Genomic DNA, 13,899 nt, shown 5'->3' on the forward strand with positions numbered 1-13,899 from the left:
TCATGAAATGGTCAATTCTATGATCTGGCCACGACATATACATCTCGAATTCTGAAGAACACAAATCGATTGAGGAAATTGCGGGTTATTTTTCGAATATAATAATGACTCAATTCTCATTATTAGTGGTTAGTACCGTGACCGAAATGATGCCAGCAAATTGTCTTCTCCGAAACGAAGCTCGCTGATATCTTTAGTAGCATATACGTAGATAAACAAATTAAAATTTGGCGATTCCACGTATTGTTTGTGGTTTGGCTCTCATAATTAAATTGTTGTTCGCAAGAAAGACGATCAATTTAACTTTACTGGCAACTTCTGAACGTCAGTAGCAACATCTTTACATCTGTTCATGTAGGCGTGGTTCTTGTTTAATGTTTACCTCAAGCTAACGCTAATCTTCGCGAATTAGTTGTATAACTACTAAAGTAATATTAGTGGAGGGTTTAGCGTTCTGCGACAAACAAGATGATATCACCTCGAGTAAAAAATAGGACTTAGACAAGATTTTAGATTTGCAAATCGAACGACTGGTAGGAAGGTCTTCAACCATTGAAAATGTAAATAGCTGAACTTGCCAAATGCAGATATTACCTACGGCGGCAATCTGTTTCACTGACATATAAAACTCCCACTGCCATTCGTAAACTAGCACCATGCATGTTAACATCCCACATACTCTTTAATGTAAGTTGTATTGGAAGTCGTAAAATGGGTTTTAGAGCCAATCAAATTTTGGAATTACATGTAATTCTGTATCGTAGTCACTCCATCTTCCTACGATAGAGTTACGTGACAGTGTCATCAAGCAACAATGGACGGTAACCGCATACGCACGATCCGAAGGTTCTGGAGGTTTACTTTCTCTCAGAGTAATATGGCTCTTCCGTGTTGGAGGGAGGGTCGAAGATGGTCGGGAAGGTCTGGCGGTCATTGTCGATGACGTCACGCTGAGTCCTTGCACGGTTGGGTGCGTGGACGCTTCCCGAGGCTGCGGTTACATCCACTCGGGATGGGTTTCAATGTCGCTTGATATGACGTTAACTTTGTTGCTAACAGCTTACATATAGAGCAGCTAAAGCTTCTAAGAAATAGTAAAATAAACGTGCAGAGGTCAAAAGTTTCGTACATTGTGGAAACTTCTTTTTCTCATTTGTTAGTTAGGTATCTAATTCCACAGGTCATTTAATCTTCTAATAAAGGTAACCAAAAACTAAAACCCACATGTCTTCTAATCTCCGGACCGTAAGAACGGAAAAATTGTTTAAACTAAGCCGGAACATGACCTCAAATCGTCTACTCTAGATAGGAACCATTTCACTGCCAACGTATGATTGACAACCGCCGGTAGAAAATGATGAATTGCGAATGGCGAATCTGTGAGGTCGGATTGAGACCGTAACTTTGGTCGGGCATCGAACCCAGCCGTTGCTAGGCCGAACATAACGGTGCAAATCATTTTGCTTTGGCAACATTCACTGATTAATGTGCTGTTTATCTATCAATTATGCCTTTTGAAGCTCAATATAAACGACTTATAGCAAGAACTAGCAGTGTGAGAAAGTCTGAAGGATAATGATCAAGATGATCAAACACACCTCTAGCGAAAAAAGTGAATCAAGTTGCTAATGAATTACGCGGTGAACAGAACTTATGTAAAATTAAAGTAAAATAAAAAAGTTGTTTCAAAAGAAACGCCTACAGCCCTCATGATAACGTAAAACTTATGTACTAGCCCAAATAAGAACGTGACATGGCAAATGAAAAAATAACTTGTATTATATTGCATACATCCATAATACGTACATGACAGTAATTCTACCAGCATGTTCCACCTTGCACCTGCTGTTATTAAACCGCTGTTTTTTACCACTACCCCCGCAATTCTCATGTGAATGAAAATTTTAATTGCCTTCCGTAATCATACATGCCTGTAAAGGTCCAACAGGGGTGTATTTAAAATGGTCTATTTATGCTGCTTACCCTAAGGGGTCATAAGTGGAGCGTGCAAAAAGTAAGGGGTGTCTGGGGGTGTCAGTGCACTCTACTACTCGACGTACGTGACACGCGGCTAATTGGCATTGTTCTGTTGTTGTGCGGAACTATCCAACTCGTTTAGCTCTACGTCTGAACTTCTGTTATTAATTGTATAAGCTGAAACTATTTCCAGCTGATGCGCTCTAGTTTCGTTTACTCGTGCATCGCATACCTAACAATTTGAATCAGATTTGCGTAAAACATTATCTTACATTTGCATTTTACATCTTTGAAGCTTTTGATATTAAAAGGTAATTCGGCTACTTTGGACGTTTACAGACACCGTTAAACCGAAATACCGTTTCAAACATAATACTCATATTTCGCGCGACCGAGAAAAACAAGCAGACATTTGGGACAGCTTTATTTTTATTTAATCTTTAAGTGTCCAATAAAATGGCTGTCCAGATCGAACCAGTCCACTTTGCCAAGCTTTATTTAATCTTATATAACTTTTTTTTTTTCAACGCGCGTCATTCGAAAGGTGAAAAACATTCCTGCCGACACGTGCGCATTCTATTTTCGTCTAGCGTCATTGCAGATGACGCTACCTGTATAAGTAGACTACTCGACTGGGTCAACTCAAGAACGAAATATTTTTTTCCGAGTTATCCCTAAACACCTTTTGGTAGAGAGAACGTGCTGCGTTTTATCTCAACAATATCAACTCTTAATTCAAGCTACCTGAACTCTAAACCAAATGTGATCGGCGGAAAAGCGACAAATTTCAAAACAAGCTACTCATTTTTAAAATTTTTCATAGCTTTTGTTAAGCTAAACAATACGGCCTGAAAAGTTTATAGAAATATAAGAAATAACACCGTCAAAGACGGAACCATGGGAAAGACACAGCTATTTCCACAGCTTTTGATTATAATGATATAAAAAACTTACAATCCACATGCCCCGCGGCCTTAAATCCGACCTCAGAGACGCTCTTAGCCATTCACTTTAGATACGAACCTTCAAATGGTATTGCAGTTAGCGACCACGTGCGTAATCGCAGTTGCCAAGAGCGTAGGGCTTGGCTCTCAGTTACTTTTAAGACTAGATGGGTACTGCTTTGGACATATATTATACCTTTAGATAAGTTTTCTAAAGGAAATCTATATTTTTTTACTCTGTGAAAACCTTATTGTTACCTAGTCAAAGCTTCTAAACTGTATGGGGTGAAGCTTTTACATTATCAGATTGCAGTAAAGCAATCTCGTGGATTATGCTTTACCTTCATATCGGGTTGATGAGTTGAGCCTTAAATCATTAGATCTATGCTTGTGTGTGTGTATAAATGTTTCGTAGTAACTCGTGTTAATGTTCTAACATCATCATTTTTATCGTGTTCAACTACGCTTAATATTCTTCTTTCCCAGTATAGCATTCAACTGCCCACAATCTAGAGCTAAAATGCTAGCCACAGACCACGATGATGACTTTCTTTGAAATATTATTCCCTTACAATTCCAGAGATAGTTCTCGAACGACTTTACATTACGAACGTATTTCAAAATAATTGCTCACTTTACTCGACGACGCTCGAATACTACCTACCGAGTTACGCGCGCCACAATTTATGGACACCGATTATGTGTACCTACTGACTTGATTGAAACCTTTAAGATACTGATTTTATTGGAGCTTAAAGAAAATTGAATTTTAATTTATAAAAACACGTCTTTATAAATATCTGGGTTGTCTGGTATGCAGTGTACACGTTTTGATTTTTCTCCACTTATCGTATGATTATGCTCGTAACTCTACTTACGATTCTATTATTTGCTAACATTTCATATCGCTTTCTCAAATCTATTGTAAAGTTAACATCAAAACAAAAACAGCCCTTGTAATTGTGAGTAGGTACTTCGATGTACACTTTGACAAGGCGATTGCGCACCTATACGCCTTGCCACAAAAAGTTTAACCTGTTACACAATCATAATGAACAAATAATAACAAGTTATAATGTGCGTCGAAAGCTCTAGAAGACGGGATTCTGTTACACCGCAACGCAGAGAACTTGTTTGGAGTTGTTTGTTCCATTCACTTGCATGAATGAGAAATATCTCGAATGTTCCGAAGTTTCTACAGCTACTCTAAGTATTCGAGACTGCAAATCACTAGCAATCAATCAGGTGTGGTTGCCAAAGAGTTTTGGCAGCGACATCGATGTTAAAATATGATAGTGTCGTACGATTCTGCGAAGTGTTACCGAGTGACATGTAAACATTTAAAACAATGGACTTGACGAGCCAAGATCATCATCCCACTGTAAGGCGAAGTCCGATGGGTTAGTCGTGTGTGGATGAACTTCCAATTATAATAAAGAAAAACTAAAAAGAAATACGTAAGTCTGTTAGTTTTAGCTTTCTTAGTATTTATTACCCTACTCTTACAATTGCCTGTTAAGGGATCAGATGTAGGTGTGTCTATCAAAAACGATTTCATAGTCAATGTTGATTATGTTATGTTTTGTCAGATAGACTTCCTAAAAGCTTTTAAAGGTTGCATGATAACTATTCGATCCGGTGTAACCTACATCCTCGCCTCTTCTCGCCCTTGCCATGACTTCTAATCACGAGTCAACAACCTACAGACAAAAAGTTACAATAACTACACATTAACAGCGCCGCGTGCTATTTTTGGATCGTGACGTTTTCAGCTTGGACAGCGGGTTATGAGACACGTATTAAAAAATGTGCGCTAAAATAAGCTCTAAGGTTATAAAAACTATGATTGATAATCTCAGCAGCGTTATCGATGATAAGTCCAGTATAATTAAACTGGTCGTCACAAAAACCAATACCCGCTGAGCAGCAAGATGTCGTGTATGGAAACAAGGTCTTTACAATTCAAGAAAGAAAAATACGAATGGTGCTTGTTTAAGTGATTATGTTAACTGCTTAGCAAACTTTACTAAATTGCACATCTTTGTTTTGTAAGTTGTTTTTTTTTTAAATAGCCGGTCATATTGTAATTTCCACGACCCATTATTACTACTGGCCGTTTGTCCGGTCTCTTGTTTCGAATGAATTGTACCTTATTGTATGTTGTAAGTCCATCATTAGTTCTTTATTAGGGGAAATGCTGTCATTCTCCGTTGACTGCTCACATAGGTTAATGGCATTGTACGCTTTATTGTCGTCATTAAACTTATTTTCTTCTGATTTTATTTATAACAGCTATTGAAGTTCTCCAGCAAGTCATTACGAGCATTACGAAGCTTTATGTGTGGATGGTCGTGATAAATAACAGTCATATGTTTCGCATTAACTAACTGCAGGGATAAAAACATCAACCTTTGAAACCAACGCAAAAAATAACATACAAAAAACATACACAAATATATACACTGTACACATGTCGCAAGATAAAGAACAGACAAAAAATGCGCTACCACCAAAACTTAATGAAATAATAACACTCAGCAGGCAACATGCACACATACTAGGAACGTTCAAAGGCGTTTTATACAGCACGAGAATTTTGAATTTAAAAACCCACAAAAAAAAAAAACACGAAAACTTCACCATCACCTCAACAAAAATCGGAATGCCAGCTTAAAAAATATAAAGTATTAAACTGAGTAAAATAATAAAATAGATTGGAAAATATCTGACCTCATCTTTAAAAGCCAGCATTCCTTACACGAATAAACGAAATTAACCATAGCCAGAGAAGCCAAACGTTCCGAGCGTGGGCGTCTACCTGGAGTGTTGCTGCCTCTCGGAGGGTGGCGGAGAAGGCGCGCGGGAGGACGTCGCAGTCGGAAGGTGCTCCCGGGCCTCCGTTGCTGGACTCCCCGCACCGCTGCCGCCGAGCGCCAATGCCAGCCCGCTGATACTGCCGACACACCACCACGTCACCACAGCCCTCGCGTACACTTGGTCAACAGACCTAGCTGCTCCAAAAGCCGACGATAACAAAGATAACCAAAGAGCTACAAGAGACATGGATGATAGAAGTGAATTTGTAATGAATTTTGGAGCAGATAAGCCAATTAGGTATGCAGGTAAATGGAGTTCTAACTTTGTCAGTGACTACATCATTATGATCTTTGGCAATCTTTTATCTCTTGGTGTTACATCAACATTAATAGAACTAATATTGGTATCCCGCCAAGTTTGTCAATAACCAGTAATTGATACAGGCTGTTTATTTGCGACCTCGGTTATAGACTACAAACAGCCGAGCGAAGCAGAGCATTCTCAGCGGGGTGAAGATATACATTTAAGCGGTGATATTCAGTTAGTGGCAAGGCAACGGGGTGTCAGTCAATAGGGGTATGCAAGCAAGCATTCCATACGTATACCATAAGATAGGTATAATCGTTTTGGTGACAATCCCATCATGCACGTACAACGATGAGATTAGGTACATTAATAATTGTTATAACCATCAACATTGAAGTCAATCTTCTCATATGCAGAACCAACGTTGGATACAGTCCACACGATGCAATCATTGTTAATTAAAATAACGTCGGGAGAACAAAGAACGATTTAGACGGCCCTTTGCGAAGTAACAATGATATAAATCAGTCAAGACTTGAAACGGTTAGAGTTAATAATGATAATAGCGATTCATATGCCAATCAGAGAGTCAAGGAAGATAGAACGTAAGAGGAAGCTTAGTATAGTCGAGTCACGCAGCCAACAGTGGGCGAGAACAGGCAATTAGCCGAGTTGTTCACGTCAACGAACTAGAAATATGTCGCACAGAACGCATCTTGTATGAATGGGATGAGCGCGTTCCACACGTCAGCAGAGCAGACAACACAGCCAAAGCGACGCCGTCGCCAAGGTTGCTTTTGTTAAGACTACATCTAAAACACTATTGTTATAAAAATACGATTGTCTGTAAATTAGAATCGGTCTAGAGAACTCGACAAATTTACCTTCCTAACTTCCTATAATGTTTGAGTGATGTTCTCGGTGCAAAAAGTGTCAGACAATTATTTACGTTGACATATCTGAAAACATAGGTACTCTAATACGGAGGGGTTAATTATCTCTTTTAAGTGACATTTAGAATTGAAAGACTTAAAGAGTTGAACATGTTCATAATATCAAAATACAGAGTGGAAACTACATGAAACTATATTTAAATGTTTTCAGGTTAGAATTATTAACGACTGCTTTGACTGAGATGACGCAGACTGTTATAGCTTTTCTTAATAGCTGACCTAGTCATACAATATTATAAATTACAAATTCATATGAAAACAACTTAAAATCTTATCGCTGTTGGCGAAAATAGCGAAGTAAACGCGATCGCAGATATCGTGACTGGGTAACTCAACGCTTCTATGAAAACTAACACTGAAGTTTACTTTGAAATATTGAAAGATCGTAATCTGTTGAAAAACGTGACTCACGTTGCGCAACTTATTCCACGAATTGCTACAAGTTTACAAGTTAAATGATACAGTGTTAGTAAATAAATGTGTAAATAAAAGGAAGTTAAAGATGATTTTTCCATCCGCTTAAACTTTGCCGACACTGAGGTCGATTCATGTTTCGGGAAAAGGAGAGTATGACAATAAAATTATTTAACTTAGGCCAGAGAGTATTAATTTCCGCAATTGTTAATTTTATGGACCCATAAAATGCAAAGGTTGAACGGCGTCACAGAGTGAGGTCGCACGTTTGGCGGAAGCTCGAATTGCAACAAAGGACATTAACATCAGTATCAGTCTTTTTGCTCGTAGAATTTTGTATAAAAATGAAGATTTGGCACAAGTTTTAAACTTCAACGAATGATTTGTGAAGATAATACGTTTTTGTAACGTATTATTTTATCAAAAAAACTTTTAAGACGTTTCACCTCTGGCGAAGGCATTAATTTTTTGCTGGTGTCAAAAAGATACAGCGAAAATGTTAAGAAATGCGCCACGAGAACTAAATGACGTGCTTTCATAAAGGTCTCTTGTAATTTGCTTAATTTGTAAGCCACAAAACAGAGCGTTTTCTTTGAATGACGCAAATAAATAATGGTTGAGCATCAATAATGGTTGAGCAAGGGTAATAAGAAGAAAAGAATTGATATAGTGAACATATCTAGCATAATATCGAAGTATTACTTATATTTTCTTTATATGCAGCGTTCACTAAGACTTGATTTATTTCAATATTATTGCAGCATTTCTTCGGTATTGCAAAAAAAATCGTAAAATTTAGACTTTTTGCACTGTTGAGAATTTAGAACTTAGTTTAAAACGAGTGACCGCGACATTTTTATAACGATATTACCAAACTACTATAAGCAAGACTTGGTAGTCCTGGTAGTCACCACAAGTTGCAACAGTACTACCTTATTTTGAAGCAGATCTGCATAAATCCATTACAGATTACATAAACAAAATCGGAATTGTTGCAAGATTTCCAACAATTGTGAAAACACGTAGAAGAACTCTTAGTGGGTATTTCCAATGTAGTCTCACCCTGAGTCAGTTGTTTTTGTTGCATTTGTACCATGCATACACGCGACCCTCTCGAGGCCATGCATGCAAAGCATAAAGTATACTATGGTAGATGAATGTCACACACCATTAGCATCTAAGGACCCGTCCTTGACGCCATGGTGTTTTTTGCATACATTCTGTATTAATGCCATTTTTATAATCAAATTCATAACTAAACACTTTCGCATTGATAAGCCTGTCGACTGTTTTACCTATTGAATTAAAAAAAATACATTATTAAATTCTTCTAGTGATTGTGTATGGTTACCGCAAACATTTCTTATTATGTTGTTTTCTCAGTCATTGAAAGTGCAGCTGGTAATTGCTTGCTTCTGTTACTACTAGTCATTGAATGTTGTTATCAACCGAAATTAAATTTCCTTTTAATTAACATAAAATTAGTTCTCAACCTTCACTCTTGGCCTTGTCAACACCGGAACTTAAAGTGAAATGTCCTAACAATCGAATGACGCAATTTACAAAGTAATATTAACAGATGTAATAAACAAGTAACAAAGTCTTAGTACCTATCTATCTAAAATAGTTAATAAGTAATTAATTAGAACGGCTAATATTATTATAACAGACCATGTTCAGGAATAAAAACGACACATGCAAAAGTTTTTGCAAGACGTGATTAAATTGCGCGTTACATTTCAAAATATTTTACAAGAATTAATTTACTTAATGACATCACCTTCTGTAAAATGTGTCCCTGAGCTCTGTTTGTGTTATTATGTATTACAGATGTTAACATATTATTATTTTATGCCATCCAGTTTAAACTGGAACTCCGTACATGCGGAAAACATCGCCATTCCATGTTACACCTGACAGTGCCAAATATTCGGACTATTTTCGACAAATTATCTAAAAATTTATAACGTAGCATAAGAAAATTAATCAAAGTGGCACGTTTCAACGTTCAGGAATTTGGAGACACGTCTGTTTGGCAGATCACCAAATTCGGGGATCACGTGACGGAAAGCCAGCAGGGGGACAGTGATTATAAGATTCAAAAGATTGTCACTCGTACGCCGTTCCGTTTACACGCTATTAACGCAATCTGAATTCAGTAATGTAGCTTTATTTTTTGTAATGATGCTTCTTTACTGGCTTAAATCATTAATAATTTTAAAATCATTTAAAGATTCTGTGTCAAAAATAATAATGAAAACATCAGGTAAAATCTAGCGTAAGATAAAGACAAACAAGATGCTTATAAATACGCCTCTGGCGATCCACCATATAATTGATTAACGCTAATTGGTATGACTAAAATCGTTGCGCGTAGGAGTCAAATTCCACCTACAAATTATTATGATACATAAATTCAACAAATTGATGTGTATGTTGCGATCGGCGCAAGGTGCAAATTGAAAACAACTCTGCAAACAAGCTGTGTCGGTTTACAAACGCAGAATTCATAGACCCAAATGCGTCATCTGATACTTGAATAAATTATATCGATTAGGACTAAGTTGCATACTACCTGTCAGGGTATAATTCACAAAACTCACAGCAACTATGTCTTGATAGGGTAATGGCGGAATATAAATCGATATCATAGCATCGTACCAAATTGTAATGGACTCGTTAAAGTTTAAACACCTAAAATATATCCAATCTAAGATAATGTCAAAATAAATACCTAATACAATTCAAACTAATCTAGACCTAACTGCTGTAAACATGGTCACTAATCAGCATCCAATAGGAGGCGTAACAAACAAATATCAAAAACGTGAAATACCAAACATGGAGCGGCTGAATAATCGGTCTACTTCGCCACACAATATCCTGAGATAACCTTCGACAAGCGTCAAACGTCGATTGTGTAATAGAAGTTAAGCCAACAATGGTACCCTTCAAAGGAGTACGCGGTAAATCATACAAGCGGTCGTTTGTGGCGCGTGCGCAGCCGATGGAGGCGATAACAACGACAACCGGTCTCATGAAACAGCGCTATTATGTCATTTTGACAATTCCAACAACGTTAAACTTCAAATTTGTGTTTTTTTTTTTGAAGAACCGGATACACCGCGACAATCTTTCTTTTTTTAAGAATCTAGTTTTAGTACGACGCGTCTATGATCAAAGTCCACGCTAGAATGAGATCATAATTAACCGATCAAAAAACATATGCAAAACAATTGTATAGGTAAAAACATTGTTGTTAATCCAGCGATACTGGGCCGGAAACTATTAGCAATATGAGTAAGCTTTACTCGCAGAATAACAAATTAAATTATGTTATCGACGGAAACTTTTGTTTACAAATAATGTTCACTTCCTATTTAAACTCACGAGTACAATTTCAGCTACAATAACAGATTTTCGTCCTAAATAGTAAATAAAATAAACAAATGGTCATATTTTGCTGATGTCGTAGGCAATATTTTAATGCCAAAATATAAACTTTATTCTGTGGCTGTTTTATTAAAATTGTTTACTATTTATCATTGCGAGGTTGTAGCCAACTTTAATTAAATGTCATTTTCGTAAAATGACGATTTTATGTGATAATAATATATTATGATAAGGATCAACTGTTACAAGGGTTTAAAATACACACAGGCAGATTAGTATAGACATTTCTGACACTGTTGTTTATTTTGGAAAATCGGCGTACTACTCTTCTGAAGCATTCGAAACAATTTTTCCAAGTCAAAGTTTATTTATAAGAAGCTCTCATAAATTGTAACCTCCACCTTTGTCAGTAGCCGGATGGTGAGCAGATTCGCAAATTATTCAAGTTTTAGCGTTTGTTTATTTTCATTCCGGCTCCGGCCAGGCGCCGTGTTAACCTTGACCGTAGTCCGCGCTTGGAACCATAAACCAGCAAAAGCTGACCTTCCCCCTATCCGAAACCCCTTCTTACGATTAACGAAACAGAGAAAAGTAACACGAAACACGAAGGCCAATTTAAGTTGGATTGCAATAATATACGTGGGATCTTTATTTTCCAATTCCGTATCCGTAATAATTTTGGTGACTAAACTGGTCATTGAGTCGACTATATTGGTTTTTATTGCTAAGATCGAATTTTAAGTTCTTACAAAACGAATGTGATTTTATTTAAAGAATCCAAGGCGACACCTAATTGGTTTTCCAGCATTTAAATTCTTTTTATAGCTGAAATATTATACACTAAAAACTTTAGGATCAAAACATTTTTGTCTCAACGACTTAAACAAAGCAGTATAAAATGTTTACAATTTGGAACCGACAGGAGAATACAGTAAAGTCTATTTTAATCCACTACTAAACCACGTGTTTATGGTGGTATTAAGTCAGAATCCGTTTTATAGCACCTTGAGTCTAAAGTACATATTTGTGAACGTGGCACAATCATTACTGCCGTTGATGACAAACACAATTGACACGGAAACAAAACCATTCTTCCTGAAAAACCTGCGAGTTAAGTTCAGCAGATAAGAGCACTTGATGAAAACGAAAGGTGAGCGATCGTAAAAGGTCGCAGTGGCATTGAGACAACGAAGTCTAGACGTAAGCTTCTGGATATGTTTGTATGTTACGACGAACCTGATAACCCTATAGTCGACATGAAAGAATCATGTGTAAACAGATCGTAAAGAAAATGGCGGCATGCGTGCGCGTAGGCCGATGTGTGCAAACACTGAGATGTTGTTTTTGTCGATTTTAAAGCGAAGCTGCTTCTTGTTTCCAAAGGCAAGTGTAAATATTTTCACCTATCAACTGACAGTTAAGAAAACTTTTAATTATCTATTTATCTGATGAGCCAGATTTGGTATACTCACTCACACACCTCTCACACAATTCACACACAATTGTTTTTGTATCTCGTTAGATTTACTTCTAAATCTAGTTTAACTACGCTACTACTACTACGCGGCTCTTGTTGAATACCTATATTATTTACTGAGAGTTCGTTTTTACAGGAATAGAATACTGTAGGTTATACAATTTCTACACAACGAGATGTAACCTTGAGATGATCTCAGGTTAAAATATACCTCTGACGTTAGAACTCTGCGCATGAGACATCGATGTTAATAGTTTCCTTACGGAAATAGATTGCTTTTGTTACATTTCCGAATGTCCTTGCCGTTTAGAACTTTGCTGTCGATTTACTGGGTAGGTATATGATGTAACAAACTTAAATACTTTGTTGCAAGAACATGACTACTTTTGAAAAAGTATAAGTAGAAAATGATGAAGTTTATAGTACAGTACTACGCTGCGTCATTGTTACATATTATGGTAGATGTTCATTAAATACCGAAAAACAAAAGGTCTAACACATTTTTAATGAAGATTAATTAAAGCATCAAGACTGCATGACTCAGAGTCAAACTTGCTAATTGTTCGAAACGATCAAAGAACTAACAAAACAAGAAGCGAATAAAATGGTGGACGAGCTGCAACGATCGCCACCCACGGCGTACGGAATTAGAATAATGACGAATCCAATACAAGCACCTTGTAGCGTCAGTGTGCAGACACGAGACACAGATGACAAACGACCAGGCGACACAGGAAATATGAACAGAATATGGAAATATAAACAGCATACCCACAAATTGAGAAGATATTAAGACGCAACTGCTGAAGAAGTATTAAAATTGGCGATAAACACGAATGAATCAAAAAACACATTTGCTTTGAAGATTATAATATATCAATTACTGTAGCGTAATAAAGAAACGCTTTGAAATTAATAACAAGATAAAGATGTCAGGTAAGTAATTTGAGTTTTGGGAGATTGATACAGAAATAAATTGAAACGATAGTGTATGGAATTCCATAGTCTCTGCCTACCCCGGTGGGAAATAGACGTGAGTTTATGTTGAAATGATAATGGTAGAACAGAAACAGGGAAGTTGGAAAGTCCATTTAGGAATGTAACTGAATATGTAATCACTACTCACTAACAACATTACGTTGATCGTGTTACAAGGACCAAAACAAAGGCGGTCTAAATTTAGACAAGGCCGAAATCTGATATCTGTGCTTAATTGGTAAGTGAACTAATGACATTAGTAAATTGACACGCAGTTGACGAGCTGTGAAGGACGTACGTTGAACCTTGGAGGGTAGGGGATAATACGGGTGGTAGAGGGGAATGACCGAAGAACAGTGTTTAGGTAGGCTTAGGCAAAAAATACAGTTGACAACTATTATACGAGTAGAATAAGTGGCGACAGGTACCTGTTAGAAGTGTTATTGACTGTGTTTTATGTTTGCTTTCACAGGTAAGTTTGTTCTTTATTCTTAGTAAGTAAAGAACCGTGCATGTACAGAAGTATGAATCAGTACGCTGATTCAAAACAAATTTGAACATAAGAAAAGAAAGATTTTTCAAATGTGAAAATCTCACTATCTTAAGAATTCACATTTAACTAGATTACTCATCAGTCACA

The 13,899-nt window shown here is 36.9% G+C and overlaps 1 protein-coding gene across 2 annotated transcripts in view; it reads right to left on the reverse strand.

Annotated features, from left to right (window-relative positions):
* The window catches only part of LOC126371861 (protein bunched, class 2/F/G isoform-like), a 141,729-nt gene that overhangs the window by 61,244 nt on the left and 66,586 nt on the right, over positions 1 to 13,899 (reverse strand). The window contains exon 2 of one of the 2 annotated variants that reach the window (XM_050017253.1): positions 5,740 to 5,874. The exons of the other annotated variant lie outside the window; for it this stretch is intronic. Coding sequence (XP_049873210.1) covers positions 5,740 to 5,874 — 135 coding nt within the window. The remainder of the gene's footprint in view (positions 1 to 5,739; positions 5,875 to 13,899) is intronic. 2 annotated transcript variants of the gene reach the window in all.

Source organism: Pectinophora gossypiella, chromosome 2 (assembly GCF_024362695.1).
Source record: "Pectinophora gossypiella chromosome 2, ilPecGoss1.1, whole genome shotgun sequence".
NCBI classification, from domain to species: domain Eukaryota; kingdom Metazoa; phylum Arthropoda; class Insecta; order Lepidoptera; family Gelechiidae; genus Pectinophora; species Pectinophora gossypiella.